The sequence below is a fragment of the Aricia agestis genome, chromosome Z (genome assembly GCF_905147365.1).
Source record: "Aricia agestis chromosome Z, ilAriAges1.1, whole genome shotgun sequence".
Classification (NCBI taxonomy): domain Eukaryota; kingdom Metazoa; phylum Arthropoda; class Insecta; order Lepidoptera; family Lycaenidae; genus Aricia; species Aricia agestis.
In genome coordinates, this window is record NC_056428.1 from 26,438,603 (window position 1) to 26,465,529 (window position 26,927).

The 26,927-nt window shown below is 35.1% G+C and overlaps 1 protein-coding gene across 1 annotated transcript; it reads right to left on the minus strand.

Annotated features, from left to right (window-relative positions):
• Positions 1-100: 100 nt before the first annotated feature.
• Positions 101-26,927, minus strand: LOC121738555. Its single transcript, XM_042130698.1, has 5 exons — positions 26,835-26,927; positions 14,245-14,368; positions 3,093-3,230; positions 2,172-2,333; positions 101-394 (listed from the first exon to the last, which is right to left on the minus strand). The coding sequence occupies exons 1-5, from the start codon at positions 26,838-26,840 to the stop codon at positions 375-377; spliced, it is 450 nt and encodes a 149-aa protein (XP_041986632.1). The 5' UTR covers positions 26,841-26,927; the 3' UTR covers positions 101-374.

Consider the following 26,927-nt stretch of genomic DNA (forward strand, 5'->3'; position numbering starts at 1 on the left):
AACACTGTATAACTATTCAAAGCTTATACAGCATTTATTAGTAAGGGGGCTAATGTACTTCTTATGTCAATGGTACAGGGGAAAGGTGAATAAAAAATCATTTAAGTACTCAATTATATTTTAATATTATCAAAGATTCTTACAGATAGTAAAAAGAAATTGTAGCTAGATCTTAATTAGAATACATTTCAAAGACAAATTGTACTGTTAACATCGTTTGCTAATATTTCTATATATTAGAGTATCAGTATCAATGTAAAATCAAAATACCATTGACTATTTTGACACTATTACATAAATAAGAACCATTGAACAAACACTTATAATTATAATTAAACGTGATCATTATCTATAAGTAGATCATCAGTGATGATTTACTGACGATTTCGGCGACCTGAAACAAAAAGATGGAAGTAAGTACCTTAATATAAATACATAATATTAACTAGATGACGCCCGCAACTCCGTTGCTCCAAAATTCATTTTTCGGGATAAAAAGTATCTTATTGTCCTTTCCCGGGACTCAAAGTATCTCCATACCAAATTTCAGCAAAATCGGTTCAGTGGCTTGAGCGTGAAGAGGTAACTGATAGACGGACCGACAGACAGACACACTTTCACAATTAGTATGGATTTCAATAAAAATCCGACTTCAAATAACTAGTATTTGCTTATTATAGGACCTTTGAAACGTCCTTTTTTGAAGCTGGTTGACATTAATCTTAGAAGCAATTAAATAAGACATAATGATACATAATATAATAAGAAAAGTAGCATCAGCAGAAAACTTTAATATAATATCAAAAGAGATATAAAAAGTATGTCGAGTGTAACGAAAGTTGACATGAAATTCTCAAACGACTTTTTTATTTCCAAGGGAAAACGTTGAAGGAGTGTAATTAAGTGCAATTTTACAACTGCGGAAATTTTAAAATGCATTGCTGGAGAAAATTCTAATTTTTCAGAAGTTACTGAGATCTTGTGAAGGTTAGAGCTTGTAAGTTGGTACGGCCCAAAATGAATGTAACTTCATTGTATTTTTTGTTTCAGGCCTAGAATGTAGGTAAACAGCTGTTAAACAACTACACTCTTTCTTTTCAGAAACTTACGCCTATTTAATCTGACAAAAGCCTAGATAATATCAGTTGCAAAATTAGTTGCATTGTTGAAAATTCTCTCAGTGGAAAAAGAGACTTTCAGATATTTGAGAATTTTAGCGGAGCTTTAGGCTGCGTTTTCACCGGAGATGCGTTGCTGAATGTGTTTTGATAAGCAATAGAATCGCTACACATTCCTAGTAAGTGCCAACCCACACGTACCACAACCACACGACATCGCAACGAAAAAATGTCGTCGAGCAGTGGTTAGTGGTTACGTCTGAATGGTGTCGCTGCAGCATTTTGTGGTTGCGTTGTGGTACCGACAAAATGCCGACGTGGTGGCGTTGTCGTCAGTGGTTGCGATGTGGTTACGTACGAAAGGAAAACCACATCAACAATGTAACGGGGGGGGGGGGGGGGGGGGAGCGCTCATGGTGTGCGCGCACTGTCGTTGCATCGACGCAACGCTGTGGTTGCGATTTGGTTGCGATGTGGTCGGCCGTGGTTGCTTCTGACAAGTTTTCTGACAAGTAGTCGACAATGACTGCTTAATGTGGTACTTCTAAACTTCATTTACAATACGAAATATACGCCCGACCACGTCGTGTGGTTGTCGTGTGGTTGTGGTACGTGTGGGTTGGCACTTACTAGGAATGTGTAGCGATTCTATTATTTTGGGCCGTACCAACTTACAACCTCTAACCTTCACAAGGTCTCAGTAACTTCTGAAAAATTAGAATTTTCTCCTAACGCAGATCCGATGGAAACGTGTCTAAGCACATTATGCCGAAATTCTGCGGCGGAAATTCCGCATGATTAGGTACGTCAGAAATGTCAAACGCATACAATATAACGCGACGGAATTTCGGCATGATGTGTCATCGCTAATTTAAAAATTTAAATATATTGCAGGCGGAATCAAGTCAAACTTCCGCCGCGGAAATTCGGTATTGTGTGTTTTAAAGACACTTAGACTGGAAATAGATTTAGATTTATGAAATACCATTAGGCCATGTGAACGCGTAAAAATTCCTACACCCATAAGTTTTTATCCAAAAATCAACTGCTCACCCTTTTCTTTGCTGGCTTTGACCTGTTTGTTCTTGTTGCACTTCTTTGTGATGCGCCTACTCTGGTCACAAGTGGGGTCGCTATTAGCCTTCAGCATGTCAGTCCTGGACATTTCACCGTTGGGGCTGCATTCGCTCCAAGACGACTTCTCATAGCGGCAGGCTGCGGGAAAAATATTTTTGGAAATGTACTTGGTTCATCACTGCAAGCTCCAAGGAATCAGCGGATGAGGATTCATTCTCAGGAAAATCAGGAAATTCAAGAAAATGTAGAATGATTTTGAATATCGCAAAATACATCGCCCTCCCCCGCAACGTTTCTACTTCCTTAAAGCTCTTGCGTTTAGTATAAATTTATAAATAATGGCGTGAATCATAAATCAACAGTTTTTGAGATGATTGATGCTTCGTAATTAGGGATTACTTTATTGCATGTCATAGCGCGAGAGTGTTGGCATCCAACTTCAAAGTATTATCCTTAGGGATTACTTCTGTTGCATGTCATAGCGGGAGAGTGTTGGCATCCAACTTCAAAGTATTATCCTTCCTTATTTATTACGCATCATAAAAAGTAAACAACGAAAACTTTTATACTAAATGGAGACTGGAATGTGACAAAACGAATAAGATTTTTGAGAGAATACAGTGCTTGTAACTGTTGATTCTTCAAATAAAATGTAGTTTTGCAATAAACTGTAATAGAGCCTGGTTTCGATGAAACCGACTAACCGACAACCAACACGGTGAAGCCATATTACATAAAGCAAAACTCAACTTTACTTAGTTCTTGCCACTATAGAATAGACTCTCCAAAAAAATTACGTGATTCTCGGGAATCTCTTAAGTTTCTGATGTTTACGTAATACAACATTAATAACCAAATATCTATAGCAATTTTAATCTTTGAAAGTAGGTAGTATACCTTTTTTGCATTTCTTCTGGATGGTCTTAGTACGTTCGCAGCTGGCAGGGTCACCTTTCTTCAAAGTCAGAGTCCGTGAACGAATGTTCGTCTTGGCGTCACAATCTGACCAAGAGCCTCTGACATAGCGACACGTCTCTGTAACAATATAAGTTTGTTGAAATATTACGTTTTTGTAAATATAAATATCTCTCTATATTTGGTCTCTATGTTTGGTCAGATTGTCAAATAAAATTCAGTATCTCCATTATCGTTATTCCTTCTCAATCGGTAGATGATGAAACTACCTAGTCATATTAGCAGTGCCGTAAATAGGGCGGTGCCACCGGTGCCCAGGCACAGGGCGTAGACTCTGGGGGGCGCAAGAATGGCCAGACCAGGCAGACATTCTTTCGAATTGCTCCCGATAAGTACTTCCCGCTGCGCCCCAGAGACGTTTTTCAATGTAGTAAAAAAAAATCTACAGCCGAACATATCGCCCATGACTATTAACAATGTCGGATGTGCAAAATCGTCATTTTTGTTTTATTTCATAAAATATGTCCTTATAACCAAGGCTATCATGAGCTGAAAAGAAAAAATCTATATTATGCGTAGTTTCTGAAATAGCCACATTAAAAATGTCGTATATTACTAAGATAGCCCGCTAACAATGTCGGATAGTCACTACCTACGTTATTAACGGAACGCGGAAGCGAGTAAGAGCGCACGATGTGCCACATCCGACTATGTTAACGGAGGGAATGGATGTCGCGCTGTCACTTGTTTTTTTGCTACCGTAGTTATATTTTTTTACTTTTCGACATCATTTTGGCCAATTAAAACTTGGTACTCAACGAAATGAAGAAATATATAGTAAAAAGCAAAAAATGCTGATTGTAATATTATGTCCAAAGCTAACGCTAGTGCGGAAAATGGTATTTACTATTCTTTATAACATTTTTTAAATATTTTAACAGTATAGCTTATGTTTTATTGCTTTAGATTTGATTATGAGATGAATTCTTAACTTCATCAACATTAATTTATCGTAGGTAACTTAAAATTGTAGGATATACCACATCCAACGTCCTTAACCGGCTTTTCAAATGTGTAAAATGTCGGTAGTACCACATACGACATTTTTAATCGGTTTTATAAATGGTTAAATTGTCGGTAGTGCCACTTCTGACATTGTTATGTGGATTTATAAATTGGTAAAATGTCGGTAGTACTAAATCATAATCATTTCATTTACTTTTCTTATTGATTAAATGGCGCTTGTAGTTTGTACCATATCTGTCGTTGCTTACTGACTTTTAAGAAATTTCAGACATAAAATGGGTAATTTTGGTGCGAAAATTCGGTTTTTGTTGGCACATGTCATACATAATGAATTGATATAATTATTTATTAATAATCGTATTTTTCATGGTTTTGCGATTTGGTGACTAGTAGCCGCAATAAAGCCAGACTTTCTTGGCATTTTGCTATTAAGAAGGTAGGCAACAAACATAAATATTTACTCAAATTATGTAAAAGTGATATAATTCCCAAAAATAATATCTAAAATGCTATTTAAAATACCACAATGGATCAGAGAAAATCTCGGATGAAGAAGACTGCTATTGAATAATTAATATAATAAATACTAATCTCAATTTTTCATATAAACAAAGGCCGTGGTGGTACGTAAGTGTCCTAAAATGTAGAAATTTTTAAGAACTACTTGACTCCGCGAACTTCGTTTCAAGGGCCTGCAAAACAGTCAGTCCTTCGTCAGTACTTTCTGTATTCCCCACACATTTAGGCACTATCATCTCTCCAGCATATTTGGAAGATCTAGATGAGATTGATAGCCGGTCGTTCGACTTGCAAATATAATATTTTCCGCCGCCGTTGCCGCGTCGGCGCGGGCGCCTTATTTTAAGCTTTAATCAAACTGTCCTTACTTCTAAAATATTTGGCCCATGGTAATAATTTAAAGGACAATTCTATTTTTCACATAATTCCAATGAATATTTTGATATTTATGTAGGTAAGGATTGATAACGAATATGCAAAAAAGTCAGGCTAGAAGGAGATGATTTGAAGTAAATTTTTTAATGAAAGTATAATGGTTATTATTCGTTAACCATAAAAGATAAATATAAGCTGCCCTGGGCTTTTTTGTAGATAATAATGAGTACTATAAACATGAATTACATTATTTTGATGTATCATCAGTATTTTTCGTAGCGGAAGCGAAATAATGAAATTTTTGGCAATTTTTTACCACTTTGGGTTATATTTTTGCTATTTTCGGTAGGATCTCTAATATTTTTCAGAATAATACATAGCCTGTGTTCTTTGCAAATGATGTAGCTTTCCAAAAATAAAAGACTTTTTAAAATTAGTTCAGTAGTTATTGAACCCATTCATTACGAATAAAACAAACTTTTTCTCTTTATAATTAATATAAATATATTGTTTTTATTTTGTTTAGTTAATTTAAGTTATGCTATCAAAAAGCCAACAAAATAGTGTTGGTAATAATTTTTAATTTCAATGTTTTAAGTAAGTTTTCATTTCGGATGAAAATTTGATTTTCCGAATTATTTAAATCATAAGAAATGTTTCGTATTTTCATACGTACATTGTTTTTACGTTTTATTTGACAGAAGTCCATAAAACTATTTTTTTTCTTTAAATTGTTTTCGTTTTGTTGGTAATTTCTACATGCGACATATTTTTAAATTAACAGTTATCACTTAACAATGACGTAAATGCCACTTCCGACAAGCTATCATCGATTTTCTACAAGCAACAATGTCGGTTCTGGCACTTCCGACAAATCTGCATTACTCGTACCCCGTTAAAAAGGTCAGAAGTGACTTTTCTCATATTTAGGCATAAAATACGAGATACTCATAATAACATATCAAACGTAAATAACTTTTATAGTATTACCCTGAAATTTCATGATCCTACTTGAAATAAGTAAAAAGTTATGCACAATTTAGACTTTGAATCGCTCTCATGTAAAGTTGTCGTTTTTCACATCCGACATTGTTAATAGTCATGGGCGATATTATAACCTCCTTTTTGGAAGCCAGTTGAAAAACAAGGGTGCAGTTATAAGTTCGTACAGGGCGCAAAAAATACTATTTACGGCACTGCATATATATATATATATATATATATATATATATATATATATATATATATATATATATACATATATATTATATATAATATATAGGCTTTAACTGTATAAGACGCTTCCACTGGAATGTTCTAAATTTAGTCTGACACATATGAAGTTAAATGTGAGTCAACGGCTAGACATATATTAGTTACGTTAGTAACATAGAATATCATTGTATATTATATCTTATAGGTATAGATTGGGAATTTCTGTAGTTGTTTCACAGCATTTTATTTAAAATTAACTAAAGTATATTATAGATTAAAGTTCGATTCGTAAAGTTATCGAACAAAGTAATAAGTATATTATAGATATTATTTTGTTCGATAACTTTTTACCATCAGCTTGTTGGTAGGGACTTGATCCCATTGCTATAAAAATTTAGGGGCTTCTGATGAAAACTTCGATAAGTGGTTTTGGCAGTCCTCTTGTGATGTCAAACTGACACTGCCTAAGGAATTCTGCAGCGACCGAAACAGGTGGAAATCTGAAGGTGCAAGGTCAGGACTATACGGCGGATGCATTAACACCTCCCAGCCAAACTCCCGCAATTTTTGCTAAGTGGTTAAAGATGTGTGAAGTCTAGCATAATCATGGTGAAAAACCACACCCCTTCTGTTGATTAATTTCGGCCACTTTCTCTAAACTTCTTGCTTTAATCTCATCAGCTGTTCGCAGTACAGTTCAGAATCGATGGTCCTGCCTGGCGGTAACAGCTCATAATCAATAATGCCCTTCCAATCCCAACACACACACAGCATCACCTTGTTGCGAGTACACCCGGGTTTCGCCACAGCCTGACCAGCCTATGACCACGATCTTTTTCGCACGTTCTTGTCGTACGTGATCCACTTTTCATCGCCAGTTATCAGCTTCTTCAAAAATGGTTCGGTTTCATTACGTCGTAATAAAGAATCACAAATGAGTACACGGTTCATTAGGTTTCTTTCAGTGAGGTCATGAGGTACCCAAATATCGAGCTCTTTGTGTACCCAGCTTTTTCAAATGCGCCAAAACCACTTTGTGGTCAATCCCCAGTTCTTCAGCTACATCGTAACTACTAATATGCCGATCTTGCTCTACTTTTTCAAAAATGGCATCAGTTTTGTCCGTAACAGCACTAACAGAGCGACCAGAGCGACGTGTATCTTTGATATCAAAATTTCCGGATTGAAAACGCTTAAACCAAATTTGCGCTGCTCTCACAAATACTGCATTTAGGTCGATAAACATCACAAACTTTTTTCGCGGCGTGTGTTGCATTTTACCTTTTTTGTAATAAAATTTTAAAATGTATCGAATTTCTTCACTAGAATCACTCATTTTAACAATAACAAAAACAAATGAAAATCTCACATTTACCTAATTTTAATTTGGAATTGTCTTCTGTAAAATTAAAACTTTTTAATTATACCAAAATCAGCCAGATACAATTGGTATAGCCCAATAGATTGTATGACAAGTTCATACATACGAAACGACATATACGACATATACAAAAAGACTTTTTCCCCAACCTATTATTATATTCATAGCCCAAAAATATAAATAACCTCCTCTGTTTTGGAAGTCGGTTAAAATAATGTCATATTGTCACAATCTTCAGATGCATCTTTAGTGTGTAACAAAAATAAGTGATTAGGGTGTGTACGTGTTCCTTGTAGAGAGTTCACTGTGAAAGTAGAAGCGCTGAAAGACGAAAAATTTTTTTCACTCTTCTATGGGCAAGGGCCGAGCGTCACGAGTTTCCCCATACAAAAGTGAAAAAAAATTTTGGTCTTTCAGCGCTGCTACTTTCACAGTGAACTCTCTACAAGGAACACTAAAGTATTATCACTTATTTTTGTTACACCCTGTAGATGCAGGTGAAAATCCTAAGCTAAAGGTACGAGTTACGACTTATTTAAGCTGATGTTATATTTAGTTAACTAAATTCAACGCTAGTTAAACGACCGCGATGCTCAAATTAATCTATGAATATTGAATTTGCTAGATGACAACTGATGATTGATATATTATTAAGCCTAAATTGTTATAATGGCTAGAGTTTATCATTTTATTTAAATAGCATCACATCATCAATATCACATTATGTGTTAAATTAATACGCTAAGGCTTAAACAAAATGTAAGGAAGTAATTTATAAACTATTAATAGTTAAAAAAATATAATGCACCCAGAGACATTAAAATATGATGATTAAAGCTTAATAGAATGAAGAGTTTGACAGGTGCCTTACTCCCGAAACTGATATCGATTTCGATTTTCGATTTCAACGGTTTTTGACACTTTAGACATGCTTTAGACATCTAAAATAGCGCTATTCTAGATGTCTAAAGTGTCAAAAACCGTTGAAATCAAAAATCGAAATCGATATCAGGGGCCTTACTCCCGAAACTGGTGCCTTACTCCCGAAACTGATATCGATTTCGATTTTTGATTTCAACGGTTTTTGACACTTTAGACATGCTTTAGACATCTAAAATAGCGCTATTCTAGATGTCTAAAGTGTCAAAAACCGTTGAAATCAAAAATCGAAATCGATATCAGGGGCCTTACTCCCGAAACTGGTGCCTTACTCCCGAAACTGATATCGATTTCGATTTTTGATTTCAACGGTTTTTGACACTTTAGACATGCTTTAGACATCTAAAATAGCGCTATTCTAGATGTCTAAAGTGTCAAAAACCGTTGAAATCAAAAATCGAAATCGATATCAGGGGCCTTACTCCCGAAACTGGTGCCTTACTCCCGAAACTGATATCGATTTCGATTTTTGATTTCAACGGTTTTTGACACTTTAGACATGCTTTAGACATCTAAAATAGCGCTATTCTAGATGTCTAAAGTGTCAAAAACCGTTGAAATCTAAAATCGAAATCGATATCAGGGGCCTTACTCCCGAAACTGGTGCCTTACTCCCGAAACTGATATCGATTTCGATTTTTGATTTCAACGGTTTTTGACACTTTAGACATGCTTTAGACATCTAAAATAGCGCTATTCTAGATGTCTAAAGTGTCAAAAACCGTTGAAATCAAAAATCGAAATCGATATCAGGGGCCTTACTCCCGAAACTGGTGCCTTACTCCCGAAACTGATATCGATTTCGATTTTTGATTTCAACGGTTTTTGACACTTTAGACATGCTTTAGACATCTAAAATAGCGCTATTCTAGATGTCTAAAGTGTCAAAAACCGTTGAAATCTAAAATCGAAATCGATATCAGGGGCCTTACTCCCGAAACTGGTGCCTTACTTCCGAAACTGATATCGATTTCGATTTTCGATTTCAACGGTTTTTTGACATTTTTTAGACATATTTTAGATGTGTGACGACAATGTTAAGTGTAACTACAAAAGAGAATTTAAGTACATATTTGTTTAATGTCAAGATGTTCCTTAACGAAAATAACAATTTTAAACCCACTTAAGTAGAAAATAGGCACATCCATCTAAAGTTTCAGGAATGTATTTTTATCGTATGACGAAAAAACACAAACATTGTTTCATATTTTTCGTAATCTTCTACTACTTTTAAATAACAAGGACGTTGCTATAACGACGTTGACAAGACGCCATGTCAACATCTCGATTTTGAAACGATTTTGTTCCGGAATTCCTACGCATACAAAAACGAAATCGAAATCAGACTCGTATCCAGTTGATATCAGGTGCCTTACTCCCGAAACTGATATCAACTTATGAGCCCATATGGCCCTAACTTGACTATATACATTAACCTAGATCTCAAAATCTGTAAGGTCTAGAAAACTGATTTTTTGACACAAGTAACTTCAGTTCATAAAGATTAAATGCTCAAGACGAAAACACGATTACTCAAAAAATGCTCGATAGTTTCTTTTTTACAAAAAACCTTGTTTTAGACACATTTTTGCTTGGATCTTCGAAGTTTGTTGTCTTTTCTTTAATATTTTTAATATCTAAAAAGGTATTGATAAAACCTAAATTTTCTCAAAACAATTTTTTCATAATCATTATAGTTCGTCTTTTATTCAAGTAAAACTAACTCGGCGATCATTCCGCACCGTCCTTTTTCACCTGGCATATGAAAGACGGGCGTGAGTGTGAAGAGAGAAGGACGATGTTTGATTTTTAGAGTCAGGTGAGCTCTTAATACGAGTCTGATTTCGATTTCGTTTTTGATGTCATTGTAACGCATAGGAATTCCGGACCAAAATCGTATCAAAATCGAGATGTTGCCATGGCGTCTTGTCAACGTCGTTATGGCAACGTTGTATTGTTATTTAAAATTATTAGAAGGTTACGAAAAATATGAAATACTAGCTGTTGCCCGCGACTTCGTCCGCGTCAACATAGTATAATAACAATGTAAAATATAACCTCCCCCTTTTTGGAAGTCGGTTAAAAAGTAGCCTAAGTTACACCTTACTACATCAGCTATCTACCAAAAAAAGTCCCGGCAAAATAGCTCCAACTGTTTCAGAGATTAGCCGGAACAAACAGACATACAGACAAAAATTGTAAAAAATATTGTTTTGGTGTACCCTACATACATTCATGCATGTAGTAAAAAACGGTTCTTTCAATATTACAAACAGACACTCCAATTTTATTTATATGTATAGAATAGATGTATAAATGTATAGATTATGTAATGTTTGTGGTTTTTCGTCATACCATAAAAATACATTTCTTTAGAAACTTTAGATGGATGTGCCCATTTTCTACTTTAGTGGGCTTAAAATGGTTATTTTCGTTATGGAACATCTTGACATTAAACAAATATGTAAATTCTCTTTTGTAGTTACACTTTAAACATTGTCATAAGTACCTAACATATTCTAGTATTTTAAAATTTGTATCCCTGCATGCCGACATCAAAAGTTAGTTTTTATTTGGAAAATAATGGTCCGTCCGACGCACCTTACTTATTTATACGTGGGAGAGCCATGCTTTGGCACGAATGGGCCGGCTCGACCGGAGAAATACCACGTTCTCACAGAAAACCGGCGTGAAACAGCGCTTGCGCTGTGTTTCGCCGAGTGAGTGAGTTTACCGGAGGCCCAATTCCCTTCCCTATCCTCCCCTATTCCCTTCCCTTCCCATCCCTACCCTCCCATATTACCCTATTCCCTCTTAAAAGGCCGCCAACGCACCTGCAGCTCTTCTGATGCTGCGAGTGTCCATGGGCGACGAAAGTTGCTTTTCATCAGGTGACCCGTTTGCTCGTTTGTCCCCTTCTTTCATAAAAAAAAAACCTATAAAATATGAATGTTGTTGAGATTCCTGGAAGAAAATCCAGGAATCGCAAAAGGGTACATGCGGGCGAGCCAAGCTAAGCACGATACCAAACTTAAATGGGACCGTATAGCTGTAGAGCTTAACTCCATTGGAGGTGCCATCAATCACATTAAAAAAGCTTGCAGGCGAGCTATATTATTATGTTAGAATAATAATGAATTAATATTTATTATCAACAAAAAATGAAACGACACCATACCAATCGATACCACAGTGACCCTAAAAACGTTTACAATACCTAACTCGGCTTACTCGGCAACAATCGATCTCAATTGATGTCGATGCCTCTGTTGCTACCGTGAAATTTGACGTTTGTAAACGATCTGAAAGCCGATTCTCAGACAATTTTGTTTGTCGTGAGCCTCTAAGATTTCGATTTGGCGAATGTTTCGATGCTGATTAGTTCCAAATTGAGCCACATTAATCTCAGGAATAGCAAAATCCATTGAGGTCGATTAGTTTCAAATAGATCCGCAGCACGATCATTCGCTATTTTAGATGTCTAAAGCATGTCTAAAGTGTCAAACACCGTTGAAATCGAAAATCAAAATGGATATCAGTTTCGGAAGTGAGGCACCAGTTTCGGGAGTAAGGCCCCAGGTCTTAAGGGGCTTATGTTAAAATCTTCATATAAGGTGACGTCTTGATAATTTGGCTGCAGCGATATCGATTTTTCTCAACAATGACTAAAGCTAAGAAATTAAAGTTCATTGTCAGTATTTATTATATTTTTATCTTTAAATTACCCATAGCATAACACGATTGGTCAACTTTTATAACACAGAATGATTAATCAAAAAGACCTCTATAAAAACAGGAATTCTAATTTTGTTAAAAATGTTTTTTTTAATATGTTTAACTTTTTTATAGAATCCTGTATTAGCTGTTAATTGGTACTTAAATAAATAAATGAGTATTGTACTGAGTTACTGACAAATGACATCATAATATTTATATTATGTCACGCATAGGGAATGCAATCCCGACTCGAGCAAATTCGAGATCCTTAGAAATATCAATCCCGTGGGATCCCGGAATTTTCAGGATCCCATCTAGTTTAAAAAAAAAAGTTAAATTCGGATGACTGAAAAAGCTAATAACTGCTTGTTTGTTACGTAGTATATGACATTCTCTTTGGTTTGTGATAGTGAGGTGAACTAAAATAACATATTACTCGAAAGAAAATAAAAACTTTATTCTTTAATCTTACCAACTAAATAATAATCAGGTTTTAAGGAAATTAACATAGGTAAATTATAGGTAATCAAAACAATAAGCATATTTCAAGTGAATTAGGACGTGGTTACCTACCACTGATTTTAAAAATTACTCCTTAAAAAACAAAGGGTATTATTAGTGTCATCTACTAAACTGTTGTGAATGCCCTCTCCGACTCAACACTAGTTGGCAACAGCGTGGCGAAGCAAATATAATTATGATACAAACTACAAAAATCGCCCCCTTGTTCCTCCACACTTAAATAAATCCATTTTTTATGGTAGACTCTAATTATGGTCCATTTTTTATGGTAAATTCTTAGCCCGTGGACGTGGATACGTGCAAAAGAACTTTTAGACGCTCGCAGAGTTTCTTCTAATTCCTCTTGAAGCGATTTATTACTTCCGCCCAATCCCGTCAATCTCGAACGGGATCTCGTCATATGATGCGTCGGGATTGATCCTGAAAAATTACACGAGATCTCGCGAGATTGGAATCCCGCGGGATCGGGATTGCTTTCCCTAGACTCACGCAACAATCTCAGTGATTCACCTTGTAACCGCGTGTCCCGTGTCTAGTCACTGTCACTGCCACGCTAATTTGGATTCTGGACGTAACCTAAAGCGCACATTTTGACGGACGAAACGGAGCCTTTTTTTATAGGTGACCCATTGCGCACTCATAAATGAGGTATTTTCTTATTTTTTTAATTTGATTGTCAAACAATTTTCATTTTAATAACTAGATGGCGTATGGGTAGACAACTATCGGTAATACCTTATGGTAATACCATCATTAATTGCTACAAAACTAGGCAAAATAATGTAAAACTTGATGCATTTCGATTTGAAAAAGACGCAATAATATTCCTATGAATAGGATAATAAAGTTATTATAACGATGTTTTAGATAAAACTCATTTGTAAGAAATAGCCCTATTTACCGTTATTCACACCCAATGTCACAGGAATTATAAATTTTGGTTTTGACAACATCTTACCTGCACTTATGCACGATAACGAAAATTAAAGGCTAAAATTTTACCAATAATGAACATCAAAAACCCAAATAACACAATTTGGGAAAAAATAATAAAAACCACACCAACAATAAAAATTAGAAGAAGTGTCACAGTGTCATGCCCGCCAAAACTGTTTCAGTTATCAGTTTTCAGTTTGACAAGTATTATAATATGTCAGCGTGTTCCTAAACTGTAACCAGTTGACAGTAGACTGATATTTTTTAGAAACACAACCAATATAAGTCAATGATGCCAACCTGCAGATAATTTCAGATCAGTGGGGAACCAATAGAAAATCTAGAAGTGTCTATCGTCGCGCCGTTAGGTGGAGATTTGAAATAAGAAAACAACCCATTGTATTAAAAAGGTGCCCCACCCACATCGTCAAAATGTGCGAGATTCTCAAGGATCTTGTCATGCAATTTCATTTAATGTTACCAGGAAATAATCTCGATACTTGCCTCTATTTTTAGCTCCCCTCTCGTTCCTTACGAGGATGTCTTTGTCCTCCTCCCACACCTCGCCGTCAGCTACCACCATGCTGCAGGCCACCACCAGTACCACCAGGGACCACCACCAACGGCTCTGAAAATAAAACTCTTTTAAGTGGTATTTTTGAGATAGGACTTGGGAGAATTGTTGCCGCTAGTTAGGCTTTGTGTTCTGTTAAGTTTCTTGAATCAGCAGTCTTGAAATGCCAACTACTACTATGCAGGTTGTAACAAAATAAAGTGATAATTAGAGATGTTCCGATCATGATTTTGGCCGACTAGCCGACGAGTCGATTAGTCGGTTGCATTGCAAAGACGCCGACTACTTTACTAATAATTTAGGGTGTGTATAGTATTTACTGTGAAAGTAGCAGTGCTGAAGAAGCAAGTTTTTTAATTATTTGTAAAGAAAAGTTTTGGGTCCTAGGACAAAAAGTATAAGACCCACAATGGTTTTGTTTATTGCTCATACTCATGGCCCAATGCCCATGGGATACGCAAAGCAAGCAACAAGAGAGAGCAGAGTTTGGGTGGACTCAAATAATTAGTTTTGTATTTATAAATAAAACATGTCTATGAGGATGTTGCTTACTAGAATATTATATATTGTATATTACCGCAATCTAGAAGGCAGCACCAGCACAGTACCTACACAAAAAGTTATGTTCGACTTTAGGCAACGCTTCTGTCAATCTTCTGATATGACGTGTCACGTGTGCAACATAAGGGATTTTGGTCGAATTATTTTTAGAGATGTTCAGATCATGACTTTGGCCGTCTAGCCGACTAGCCGATTGGTCGGCTGCAAAGAAGCCGACTAATCGGCCGACTAGTCGGCCAAGCCGATCATAGTCTCGGATGTAACCGTAACGCTACGTTTACTGCTGATTCGCGGGTAATTCGCATATGCCGCCTGTGAGCGTGTCGGATCGAGTTTTGGTTATGTAAACGTCATGATACACTTGATGGCATTCAGGATATATTTTTTACTGTACATCATATTGTGTAACATAATTACCCAATTTGTTAATACAAAATCCGAGTATTTTATTTAAATAACAATAAATTTGAAGCTATTGTATAGCTTTTATCGCGAACTTTGAGCGCTGCGGCCTGCGACCGAATCTAGAAATTATGTCAATTTTTAGGAAGAGCGCAAATTGGCGGTCTTACCGCTTTAAGCGGTCTCTTCCAGAATACCATAAGTCACGTCATAGATATTTCTTAACAAGCAAGTAATTTCAGAAACAATTCACTTAATTTAAAAATAATCAAGGTTTTTTTAAAATACCTATCCCAGTAATATCAATAATAGTAAAAATGAAAAGGCCGGATAGTCGGCGCTTTTTGCCGACTATTCGCCGACTAGCCGCCGACTACGAAAGTGGCCGGATAGTCGGCTTTACCGACTAGTCGGCACATCCCTAATTATTTTATAAACTAGTAGCGCTCCGATCTTTGCGTAATATTCCCTACTCGTATTACCGAATACACGGGATAAACCCATGGGGACCTTGTTTTATTTTAACTCATGTCTTATGGCAACTCACGCTTCAGAGCTCACCTGACTCTAAAAATCAAACATCGTCCTTCTCTCTTCACACTCACGCCCGTCTTTCATATGCCAGGTGAAAAAGGACGGCGCGGAATCATCGCCGAGTTAGTTTTACTTGAATAAAAGACGAACTATAATGATTATGAAAAACGTGTTTTGAGAAAATTTAGGTTTTATCAATACCTTTTTAGATATTAAAAAATATTAAAGAAAACTTCGAAGATCCAAGCAAAAATGTGTCTAAAACAAGGTTCTTTGTAAAAAAAAAACTATCGAGCATTTTTTTAATTATCGTGTTTTCGTCTTGAGAATTTAATCTTTATGAACTGAAGTTACTTGTGTCAAAAAATCAGTTTTCTAGACCTTACAGATTTTGAGATCTAGGTTAAAGTGTGTAGTCAAGTTAGGGTCATATGGGCTCTTAAGACACAAAGCATCTTTCATTTTCATTTTCATTCTTTTACACTTGAAACAAACCATACTTACACTTTTATGAAAGCATTCGGTGTGTTATCTTTTTTAATACTCTTATGGCTTTTATAATTTATAATAATTATGTTACTAATTCATTAAGCGCTAGCAAGTAGTAAGTTACAAAATATCTATTACAAGTACTAAGCTACATTTCTTCACCAGAATGATCTTCGATGATGAATATAATATACAGAATATTAAATACTGTTTAAACACATAGTAACAGAATTCGCTATGCAAGCATTAATAAATTCGCACAGAAAATCTAGACTACGACCTATGCCGAATATTAGGTATTCTGTGACCTAGTCTGTAGAGAAGGCTTAACAAGAGCTGTTTTAACATACCTACATAATGAAAATACAATGCTAAAAGAGGCGGATGTACCCATGGGAATATGTAAATTCGGGTAGGCTCACGATTCATGCGACCGATTCGTGCGACTGTGATTGAATTGCGCGACTGCAACTGAGGCTGGGTCGCGTGACCTGCTGCCTAAACTGTTGAAAAGACAGGCGAACCAAACAAATGTCTCAACCTACTCCCCTCTGACCACTCCTGACTATCGCGAGTCGCGACACAACTTTTATTGGAACGAAGTTCCTTATCGCGCGTTCGGCGTAAATCTGAAGGCTAGACAGAACGATATTTGACCTTGATTTGACCTCGACACTTTTTTAATAGTACCTGCATGTTAGGGGCAGAGGGCGTTGATAGTAAGTATTCCTGTGCGTTAACTAGATGGCGTTTTTTTTCAATAAACAGCGCGCGTCGTTAGTATTCCAGGGTGTCAATAGATGACTTTTTTAATATTTTTTTTGAGTATATGTACATTATGTATACAGTTTTTTTAACATAAGAAACAACTTCGTTCCATTCGGGTGTCCCTTGACACCTCTTAAGATTTTTTTAAATCAATAAGTATTTTTTTACAGTACAGAGTCGCGCGATCGATGGGCGTGGTCATAGATCATGGTAGAATGCCGTAGTGTGATTGTGTATATTGCAGCAATACAATAGTCGATTGACAGCGGATACAATCGCCTCTTGCATTGTTATCGCAAAATACAAAATCACCCCGTCCGCGTCGTGTCGCAGTACCATTGCATTCGCGCGTCGCGGTCGCATAGATCGTGAAGCTACCAAGTACCATTACATTCAAATGCTGCCAGTTATTTTGCCAATGGTACATAATTAACGTTGGACTATTGCAAATAGTTAATATCAAGTGTATTATATACGGTTTTAATATTTGCTAACTAGTTTCTGTAATATTTGGAGCATTAATGAACTATTATTAATAATGTAGCTGTAATTACTGTTTCTTGTTTATGTTTATTGTATTGTATGTTTATTGGAAAGTAACGTTGTTTCGGCAATGCACCGGAAAAGTGAAATATGTGCACAACCTAACTTTATACCGTTCAAAACAATTGCGACCTTTTTTAAAGTTAAAATTGACGTCGTTTGTCGTTAGTCACAGTTTAGTACTCGGATTTAGCGAGACGAATTAAGTAGCGGAATAAATGCCAACGCCCACCACCCTTGTTAAAGTTGTATACATATCCTTCCCATGACATAGAAAGAAAAAAAGGGAAAGAGGGAAAAAGTCAAATAGAAAAAATTGGGCAACCCAAAAAATCGTAATAATCTCATTGCTAGTCTATATACAAAATAAATGAATCTATATTAATATTAATATAATCTACATTTTTTTAATATTATAATTGGGAAGAGTTTGTTTGTTTGAACGCGCTAATCTCAGGAACTGCTGGTCCGATTGAAAAATTCTTCCAGTGTTAAATAGCCCATTTGTCAAGGAAGGCTTTAGGCTATATTTTATCACGCTAATACTAATAGGAGCGAAGAAATAGAGGAAAGTGTGGAAAAACGGGGGAAATTATTTGAAAGGGCTTATTTGAACGCGCTAATCTCAGGAACTACTGGTCCTATTTGAAAAATCATTTCAGTGTTAAATAGCCTATTTATCGAGGAAGGCTATAGATTATATTTTATCGTGCTAAGACTAATAGGAGCGAAGAAATAGAGGAAAATGTGGAAAAAAACGTGGGAAATTATTTGAAAGGGCTTATCTCAGGAAATACTGGAGCAATTTTTCTGTTATCTGGCACAGATAAGAAGTCATCTCTTAGTATGCTGGGTTTCATTAAGCGAAACACAATAGGTTTCAAACCAGCTACAAAAATACTGCTCTTTAACTAGTTAGTACGCAGTCACGTCGAGTACGCAAGCTCTGTATGGAGTCCTTCCTATTCTCAACCATCTCAGAGAATAGAAAAAATTCAAAGACACTTCACCAGACACTTGGCCTTTTCAGACAGAGGCATTTCACATAGGAGTCCATACGAGCAGCGCCTAAATTTCTACAAGATTATACCACTGAGTGTTCGGAGAAAAATCCACGATCTTGCCATGCTCTACAAAATTATGAATGGAAAGGTGTTTTGCTGTGATTTTCTGGAACTGTTTTCACTGTCTGTCCCTTATAATCGACCACGACACCCTATAACTAAAATCTTGCGTGGGCCTCCTTGGAGAACAAACGTGGGGAAGCATGCCCCACCACAGCGTATGTGTGATTTATACAGCTACACATGTGCAAAGGACAATAGTGTCGACATTTTTCATGACAACTTTAATGTTTTCATAAAAAAAGTCCTAAAGTGCTTTGAGTTACCCACCAATAATTAATCCAATATCCCGTACATAAGAGATATTCTTAAATCAATTAAACAATTAATCAATGTAATATAATATAAAATTGTTGTTGTATATTTGAATAATTTGTATACATAATATTATTACCTGAGTCAATTTTGTGTTGCTCTTAAAATGTTATTAATAATATGTAATTCGATCAGATTTTAAATTGTAATTTATTTCTAATTTATGTTCATAATATAATTTATAATTGTTTTTAAATACTACTTAATGTAATTTTGCATGTTGTTGTTAACACTTTACTAATGAATGTTGTGTTGCCTATAAAGGTGTGTGCATCAGGTATTGAAGACTCTAGTACTACATTATCAACTGTAATTTTTTAAATGCATATGCTGTTGGTAACCATAATAAATAAATAAAATAAATAAATAGACCACGTGAAGGATCATAGGCATATTCATTTTATGGACTACGCGGGCGAAGCTGCACGGAACGTTATATTTCGCGTAGTCACGGCATCACGATTCACGCGTAAACGGCTGGACCCATTTTGCTGAAATTTGGTATAAAGATACTTTGAGTCCCGAAAAAGAACATATTATGATACATTTTGTCCCGGAAAAATGTACGGATACTGCACAATATACTTTTATGATTTGCGCGTGAACTATTCAATCCATTTTGATGGAATTAGGTATGGAGATACTTTGAGTCTCGGGAAAGGACAATGAATACTAATTTTGTCCCGGAAAATGTATGGTTCCCGCACAATAAACTTTTATGATTATCGCCTAAACTATTCAATCTATTTTGATGAAATTTGGTATGGCAATACTTTCAGTCTCGGGAATGGACAAGCGATACTTTTTATCCCGGAAAATATACGGTTCCCGCACAATAAACTTTTCTGATTCTCGCCTAAACTATTTAATCTATTTTGATGAAATTTGGCATGGAGATTGGAGATACTAATTTGAATCTGGGACAAGGAATATTTTTTGTCCCGGAAAAATGTGCGGTTCCCACACAATATACTTTTCTGATGCGCGTAAACGACTCAATCGATGTACGGGAACAACTATAAACTAAAGTCGCGGACGAATTCGTGGGCAACAGCTAGTATTTAATATAAGTACAAAACAATAAATATTATTACAATTTACAGTCGAACAAAGAACCTATTTCTAAATGTCGGTGTTAAAGCTGGTTATAGCATGTTATAGGTATTTCTATTATTGTAACTTCACCGCGCTTTATCTATGGCTTCTATTTCTGATTGTTGGGAAGTTCATTCACTGGAGAATATCACGAGTCACAACTTAAAAAGGAATAAGTTGTTTGAAATTTCTTATTTTTCTTTCAAGTTTTCCACGTTTCTAAAAACGTGTACAGTGTTTCTATATTTGTGTAATTGTAAAAATAACGATAACCAAATAAGTAAACATTTTGTGAGACATTAATTCTTAGTACTTTTTAACCCCCGACGCAAAAATAGGGGAGTTATAAATTTGTAGTAAAGTGATTGTCTGTATGTATGTGGCATATTAGCTCCCGAGCGGATGAACCGATTTCAATTTATTTATTTTTTTCTATTAAAAGTGACTTACGTGCGAGTGTTCTTAGACATGTTTGATTAAAATCAGTTGACCCGTTTAAAAGTTGTGGGGGGTGAAAGAAAAGTTCTTCCCCAACAGTGGGCCTCCTACGGAGATGCCGTAATTTCCATTCTTAGAGCCTTATAATTGGTTATAATAACTCATAATTTGAAAGCTACAAACTTATAATAAAACGAGCTTTTGCCCGCGGCTTCGCTCGCGTTAAGAAGTATTATTATATATACAAACTTTCATCCCCTATTTGAACCCCTTGGGGTTGGAATTTATCAAAATCCTTTCTTAGCGGATGCCTACGTCATAACATCTACCTGCATGAAAAATTTCAGCCCGATCCATCCAGTGGTTTGGGCTGTGCGTTGAAAGATCACTATGTCAATCAGTCAGTCACCTTTGAGTTTTATATAATACTATATGTCCCGCGCGGCTTCGCCCGCGTAAATTAGAAATTTTACAGAATCCGTAGGTACATTTTCCCATAAAAAATATTTCCCCCGTTTTTCCCACATTTTCCTGAGTTTCTTCTGTCGTATTAGTCTTAGAGTAATAATATAATATAACCTTCTCGATAAATGATGAGTCTTACTCGATAAATGATCTATCTAACACTGAGATAAGTTTTTAAATCGGACCTGTAGTTTCTGATTGACGCGTTCAAGCAAACATACTCTTCAGGTTTATAATATTAGGTAGATATAGATTTTTTTTAATTATCGCTTGACAAACTCGAGTCTCGATCTAAAAGACTATGAAATGGTATAATATGGTAGTGATGATGATGATGATGAAGAATGTAATTTGCATAGTAGCATATGCTTTCTGTTCTTAAAACAACGCCGAAACTCCCAAACTTGTATCTATAAAGAATCAGGAATTCTCTCAGCACCTTCCGAACCACGGTATACCAGGTATATCTCGGTGCAAAATCTTACTTGTTGGTAGCATATGCTTAGAATACTTCTCACGAAACCGAAGTCACCATATGTTTCCCTATAAGTTTTGAGGAGTTCCCTCGATTACTTATAGATCCTTCATCAGATCACCACTTTTCTGAATATAATACCAAATTGGGATGATACCCTATATACCAAAAGAAAAATTTTGAAAATCGGTTAATAAACGGCGGAGTAATCGTTGAATATAAAAAAACGAACATAACACCTCCCCCATTTTGAAAGTCGGTTAAAATTGTAGCCTATGTGTTATTTATTTAATATTTTAATCAGCACATGAATTGAATAACAAAATTTTTTTCAAATTAATCGTAGCACCATCTGTCAGTACAAACTAAAATTGAAATAGAATAATATTGAATGCGATGATAGCGCCGTCCGCCGGATCTAATGTAAAACATTCCAAAATCAACAACTCCTTATAAATAAGAAATTAATTGAAAAAACATTTTCCAGTAGACCAAACTGTAAATCTAAACCATTCTCGAATCTCCACGAACACACACAAAAAATTTCATCAAAATTGGTCCAGTCGTTTAGGAGGAGTTCAGTCACATACACACGCACACAAGAAATATATATATTAAGATACAGCAATAATTTTCAGTATATTATGAACAATATTCCTTTCCCGGTTATTAATTTCCTATTTTCACACGAGAACCTTTTTATTCGGGATAAAAATATCCTATGTATCTACTTTCCTGGAAGTTAAAAAATTTTGTATGGAGATATCCATACAAAATTTCATCAAAATCGGTTTAGTGGTAGCAGGCAAATAAACACCCTTTCGCTGTACTTATTATAATAATAGTAGGATGCAAAGGCATGTCAGTTAATCATTACTTAGTACTTTTTTATCCATACTAATTACTAAGTAATTACTAATATTTTAAATGCGAAAGTGTGTCTGTCTGTTTGTCTGTCACGCTCAAACCGCTGAACCGATTTTGCTGAAATTTGGCATGGAGATACTTTAAGTCCCAAGAAAGGACATGGGATAGTTTTTATCCTGGAAAAATTTACGGTTCCTGCACGATAAATGAATTTTGGCGCAACGGGTGTCATCAGCTAGTTTATTATAATAGTGGCTTTTATGTGTAGCCAGACGACGAAGTTCCAACTTACAAGTTATAAGGGAAAAGTGACTCAATAATTTGTGTTGATTTTATAAAATGTTAATTATCTGGTTCTTCCATTCACGCCTTTAATCTATACTAATATTATAATTCTGCAGTTTGTTAGTTTGTTTGTTTGTTTGTTTGAACGCGCTAATATCAGGAACTACTGGTCCGATTTAAAAAATTATTTCAGTGTTAGATAGCCTTTTTATCGAGGAAAGCTATAGGCTATATTTTATTGCGCTAAGACTAATAGGAGCGAAGAAATAAAGGAAAGTGTGGAAAAAACGGGAGAAATTATTTGAAATGGCTTATTTGAACACGCTAATCTCAGGAACTACTGGTCCGATTTGAAAAATTCTTTTAGTGTTAGATAGCCCATTTATCGAGAAAGGCTATAGGCTATATTTTATCATGATAAGACTAATAGGAGTGAAGAAATAGAGTAAAATGTGGAAAAAACGGGGGAAATTATTTGAAAGGGCTTATCTCACGAACTACTGGAGCAATTTTTCTGTTATTTGGCAGAGATAAGAAGTAGACCACGAGAAGGATCATAGGCTATTTTTGTGGACTAATTCGTCTGTCAAATATCTAATTTACGCGGGCGAAGCTTCGCGGAACGTTATATTTCGCGTGGTCATGACATCACGCGTAAACGGCTGGACCCATTTTGCTGAAATTTGGTATAAAGATACTTTGAGTCCCGAAAAAGAACATACTATACATTTTGTCCCGGAAAAATGTACGGTTACTGCACAATATACTTTTATGATTTGCGCGTAAAATATTCAATCTATTTTGATGGAATTTGGTATGGAGATACTTTGAGTCTCGGGAAAGGACAAGAAATACTAATTTTGTCCCGGAAAATGTACGCTTCCCGCAGAATAAACTTTTATGATTATCGCCTAAACTGTTCAATCTATTTAGATGAAATTTGGTATGGCAATACTTTCAGTCTCGGGAAAGGACAAGGGATACTTTTTAATTTTATCCCGGAAAATATACGGTTCCTGCACAATAAACTGTTATGATTCTCGTCTAAACTATTTAATCTATTTTGATGAAATTTGGCATGGAGATTGAAGATACTAATTTGAATCTGGGACAAGGAATATTTTTTGTCCCGGAAAAATGTGCGGTTTCCACACAATATACTTTTCTGATTTGCGCGTAAACGACTCAATCGATGTACGGGAACAACTTTACTATAAACTAAAGTCTACCCGGACGAAGTCGCGGGCAACAGCTAGTTATATTATATTATTTAAGTTGGTGCTCTCAATACCTAATTAATAGTATGCAACAATATCAGTGCCTGTTGCATACTAATTACGCAATCTGATTGACACGAGACCCTCAATATCAAGACATATTGATTTCATTACTATGAACTAATTTAGTTAAGGGCCGTCCACAAATTACGCAAGGTAGAATCTCATGTGGGAGAGAAGGTGTAAGGGTTTCGAGAAAAAGGTACGCATTTTTTAATTAGTTTTTTTAGCTTTTTATTAATTATTGTTGAGATAGTTTTTCTTTTAAACGCTATCAGTTATCACCATCCATACTTCCATATTAATATTATAAATGCGAAAGTATGTCTGTCTGTCTGTCAGTTTGTCTGTCTGTCTGTCTGTCTGTCTGTCTGTTACCTCTTCACGCCCAAACCGCTAAACCGATTTGGCTGAAATTTGGCATGGAGATACTTTGAGTCCCGGGAAAGGACATAGGATACTTTATGTCCCAGAAAAATGCACGGTCCCCGCACGATAAACGAGTTTTGGCACAACGGAGTTGCGGGCGTCATCTAGTATTATTATAAAACAAAGTCGCATTGTTCCCTCATGTCCCTTTGTTCCCTTTAATCTTTAAAACTACGCAACGGATTTTGATGCGGTTTTCTTATTCATTAAATAGTGGAGAAATACTGTTATTGTTGGGGTTTCTAATGTGAAATATAATGTAAATAATTACATTTTTTTCCGCTTATAAATCGCAAACGCAGGCTGAACCCTACGAGATTTATCAAAATAATGTACCAAGTATTATATACATTGAAATGATCTACAGAAAACTCCGCGATGGTATAATATGTCTATCGCTTATGGATATCCCACATGGTCATGTCCCTTTGTTCCCTTTAATCTTTAAAACTACGCAACGGATTTTGATGCGGTTTTCTTTAATAGATAGAACGATTAAAGAGGAAGGTTATAGGTATAATAACATTAATTAAATAGTGGAAAAATACTAATATTGATGGGGTTTCTAATGTGATGTCGTAAATAATTACTTTTTTTCCGCTTCCCACAATAAATTTTTTTTTCATTTACTTTTTACGACAAATAATGGCTCATTTTCGAAGCAATTTTAATAAATAAAGCATTAATCCTTATCCAATTAAATACCTTAAATACATTGTTGATTTAATGTACATATATATGGCCCTTATTATAGACTAACTACATAGAATTATAGAATAACTGAAAATAGTTATTGTGATTATAATAATATTATGTAGTGATACTAGCAAATAAAACTTGTCATATCAAGATTTTGTAAGTAGGTATATAAATGTACTTATATAAAATATCATGTTGTAATTAAAAATATAAAAATATGGAATAACTATTTAGAAATATGAATGTTGTGTCTATAAAAATTTATAAATATTTAATAGAAAAGAAATTACTCACTATCATTATTTTATAGCATAATGCAAACTGTAAATAAATATTGTGATGATAATATTGTATAGTACCAAAATAATATATTAAGCAATTGAAAATATTATAATAGTAGTAAAAATGACTATCTAGAAATGTAAATATTGTAAGTATCTATAAGAATTATAAATAAAATATATTGTGGTACTTAATAATAATAATGACATAAGAAATAAAAACTAAGATCTTAGATGCAAATATTTTAAACAATACCGTAATATTATATTATTTTATATATTAATATATAAAATATCTGTGATGTATGCGAGCTATCATACATAATATGATTTAAATTAATGTTTTCGAAGATATTACATAATATATACTTAATTATTTCAAAATTGACGTAGCTTTTTCGGCGGTGCCGACCAATGCGTTCCACGGGTAGTAATAATGAATATTAAACTAAAACTGCTGAATCGATTTTAATAATTTTTTCAGTGGCTATTATATTTTATACCCGTGCGAAGCCAGGGCGGGTCGCTAGTATAATATACAATATTATTTTCAAACTCAAACAAAATCCAGAATTCGAGAAAAAAAAGAACACGATCTTAAAAAAAATTGCTATCAAAATGTCGATAATATCGATAATAAAAAAAAGAAAAACTTTAAATCCTGAGAAAGAGTTCACAACAAGCTCTTTGTTTTCCTATCAATGAGTCTCGTGCAGGCGGCGATACTAAAATAGCTTTTGCGGGGTCAATATAGCTTGATAACAAACCGACTACCTACCTAAACAAACATTAACGCATGTCAACATTAATAATTACTGAACTTAATTTAATTATTGAAAACTGACAGAAAATAAAAAATATTCATTCAAATAGGGATTATTAAATATCTCAGAGTGCGGCTCTTACTCACAGTACTTTACATAATGTTATGACCGGACAAATATTATAAATATAAGCTGCTCATAATATTATTGACCCAATAAACGATGACTTACAAGTTTTTGCGTGAGCAGAGTTATCAACATAAGTTTTAATAACCGTAGTATTGATTATGTGCAGAGTAAAACAAAAAACGAGCGAAGACGCTGCACACAAAAAGTCCCATAAAACCCATATGGCTTTGGAACACATTCCAGTAGATGGAACAGGATCAAATTGCATACATTATAGATAATAGCTACCGAGAATAGCTGTATACGGACGCGATATTTTTGTTACACTTGAATATTTAAAAATTTCAAAAAAATATTGCTCCATAAAATAATGACAAATAAAAAATCATTAGCTTCATAAAATAATGACAAATAAAATCAAAATAAAAAGTGAATTAGAAAAAATAAAATAAACGCGCGCCAATACAACAATGCATTGCAGAGTATTGATTTTTTTCGAAACGCACATTTTGGATGATTGCACAGTGAATTCGCTTGGATATATTATTTTATGGTGTACACAATAATAGTAGAAACTTACCTCCATGTTTCGTGCGGCGGGAGACGTGGTGTCAGCTCGACGGTCGAAGCGCGAATGACGCGGCAAGGGGCGAGTGCCGAGTCGCAGGACGTA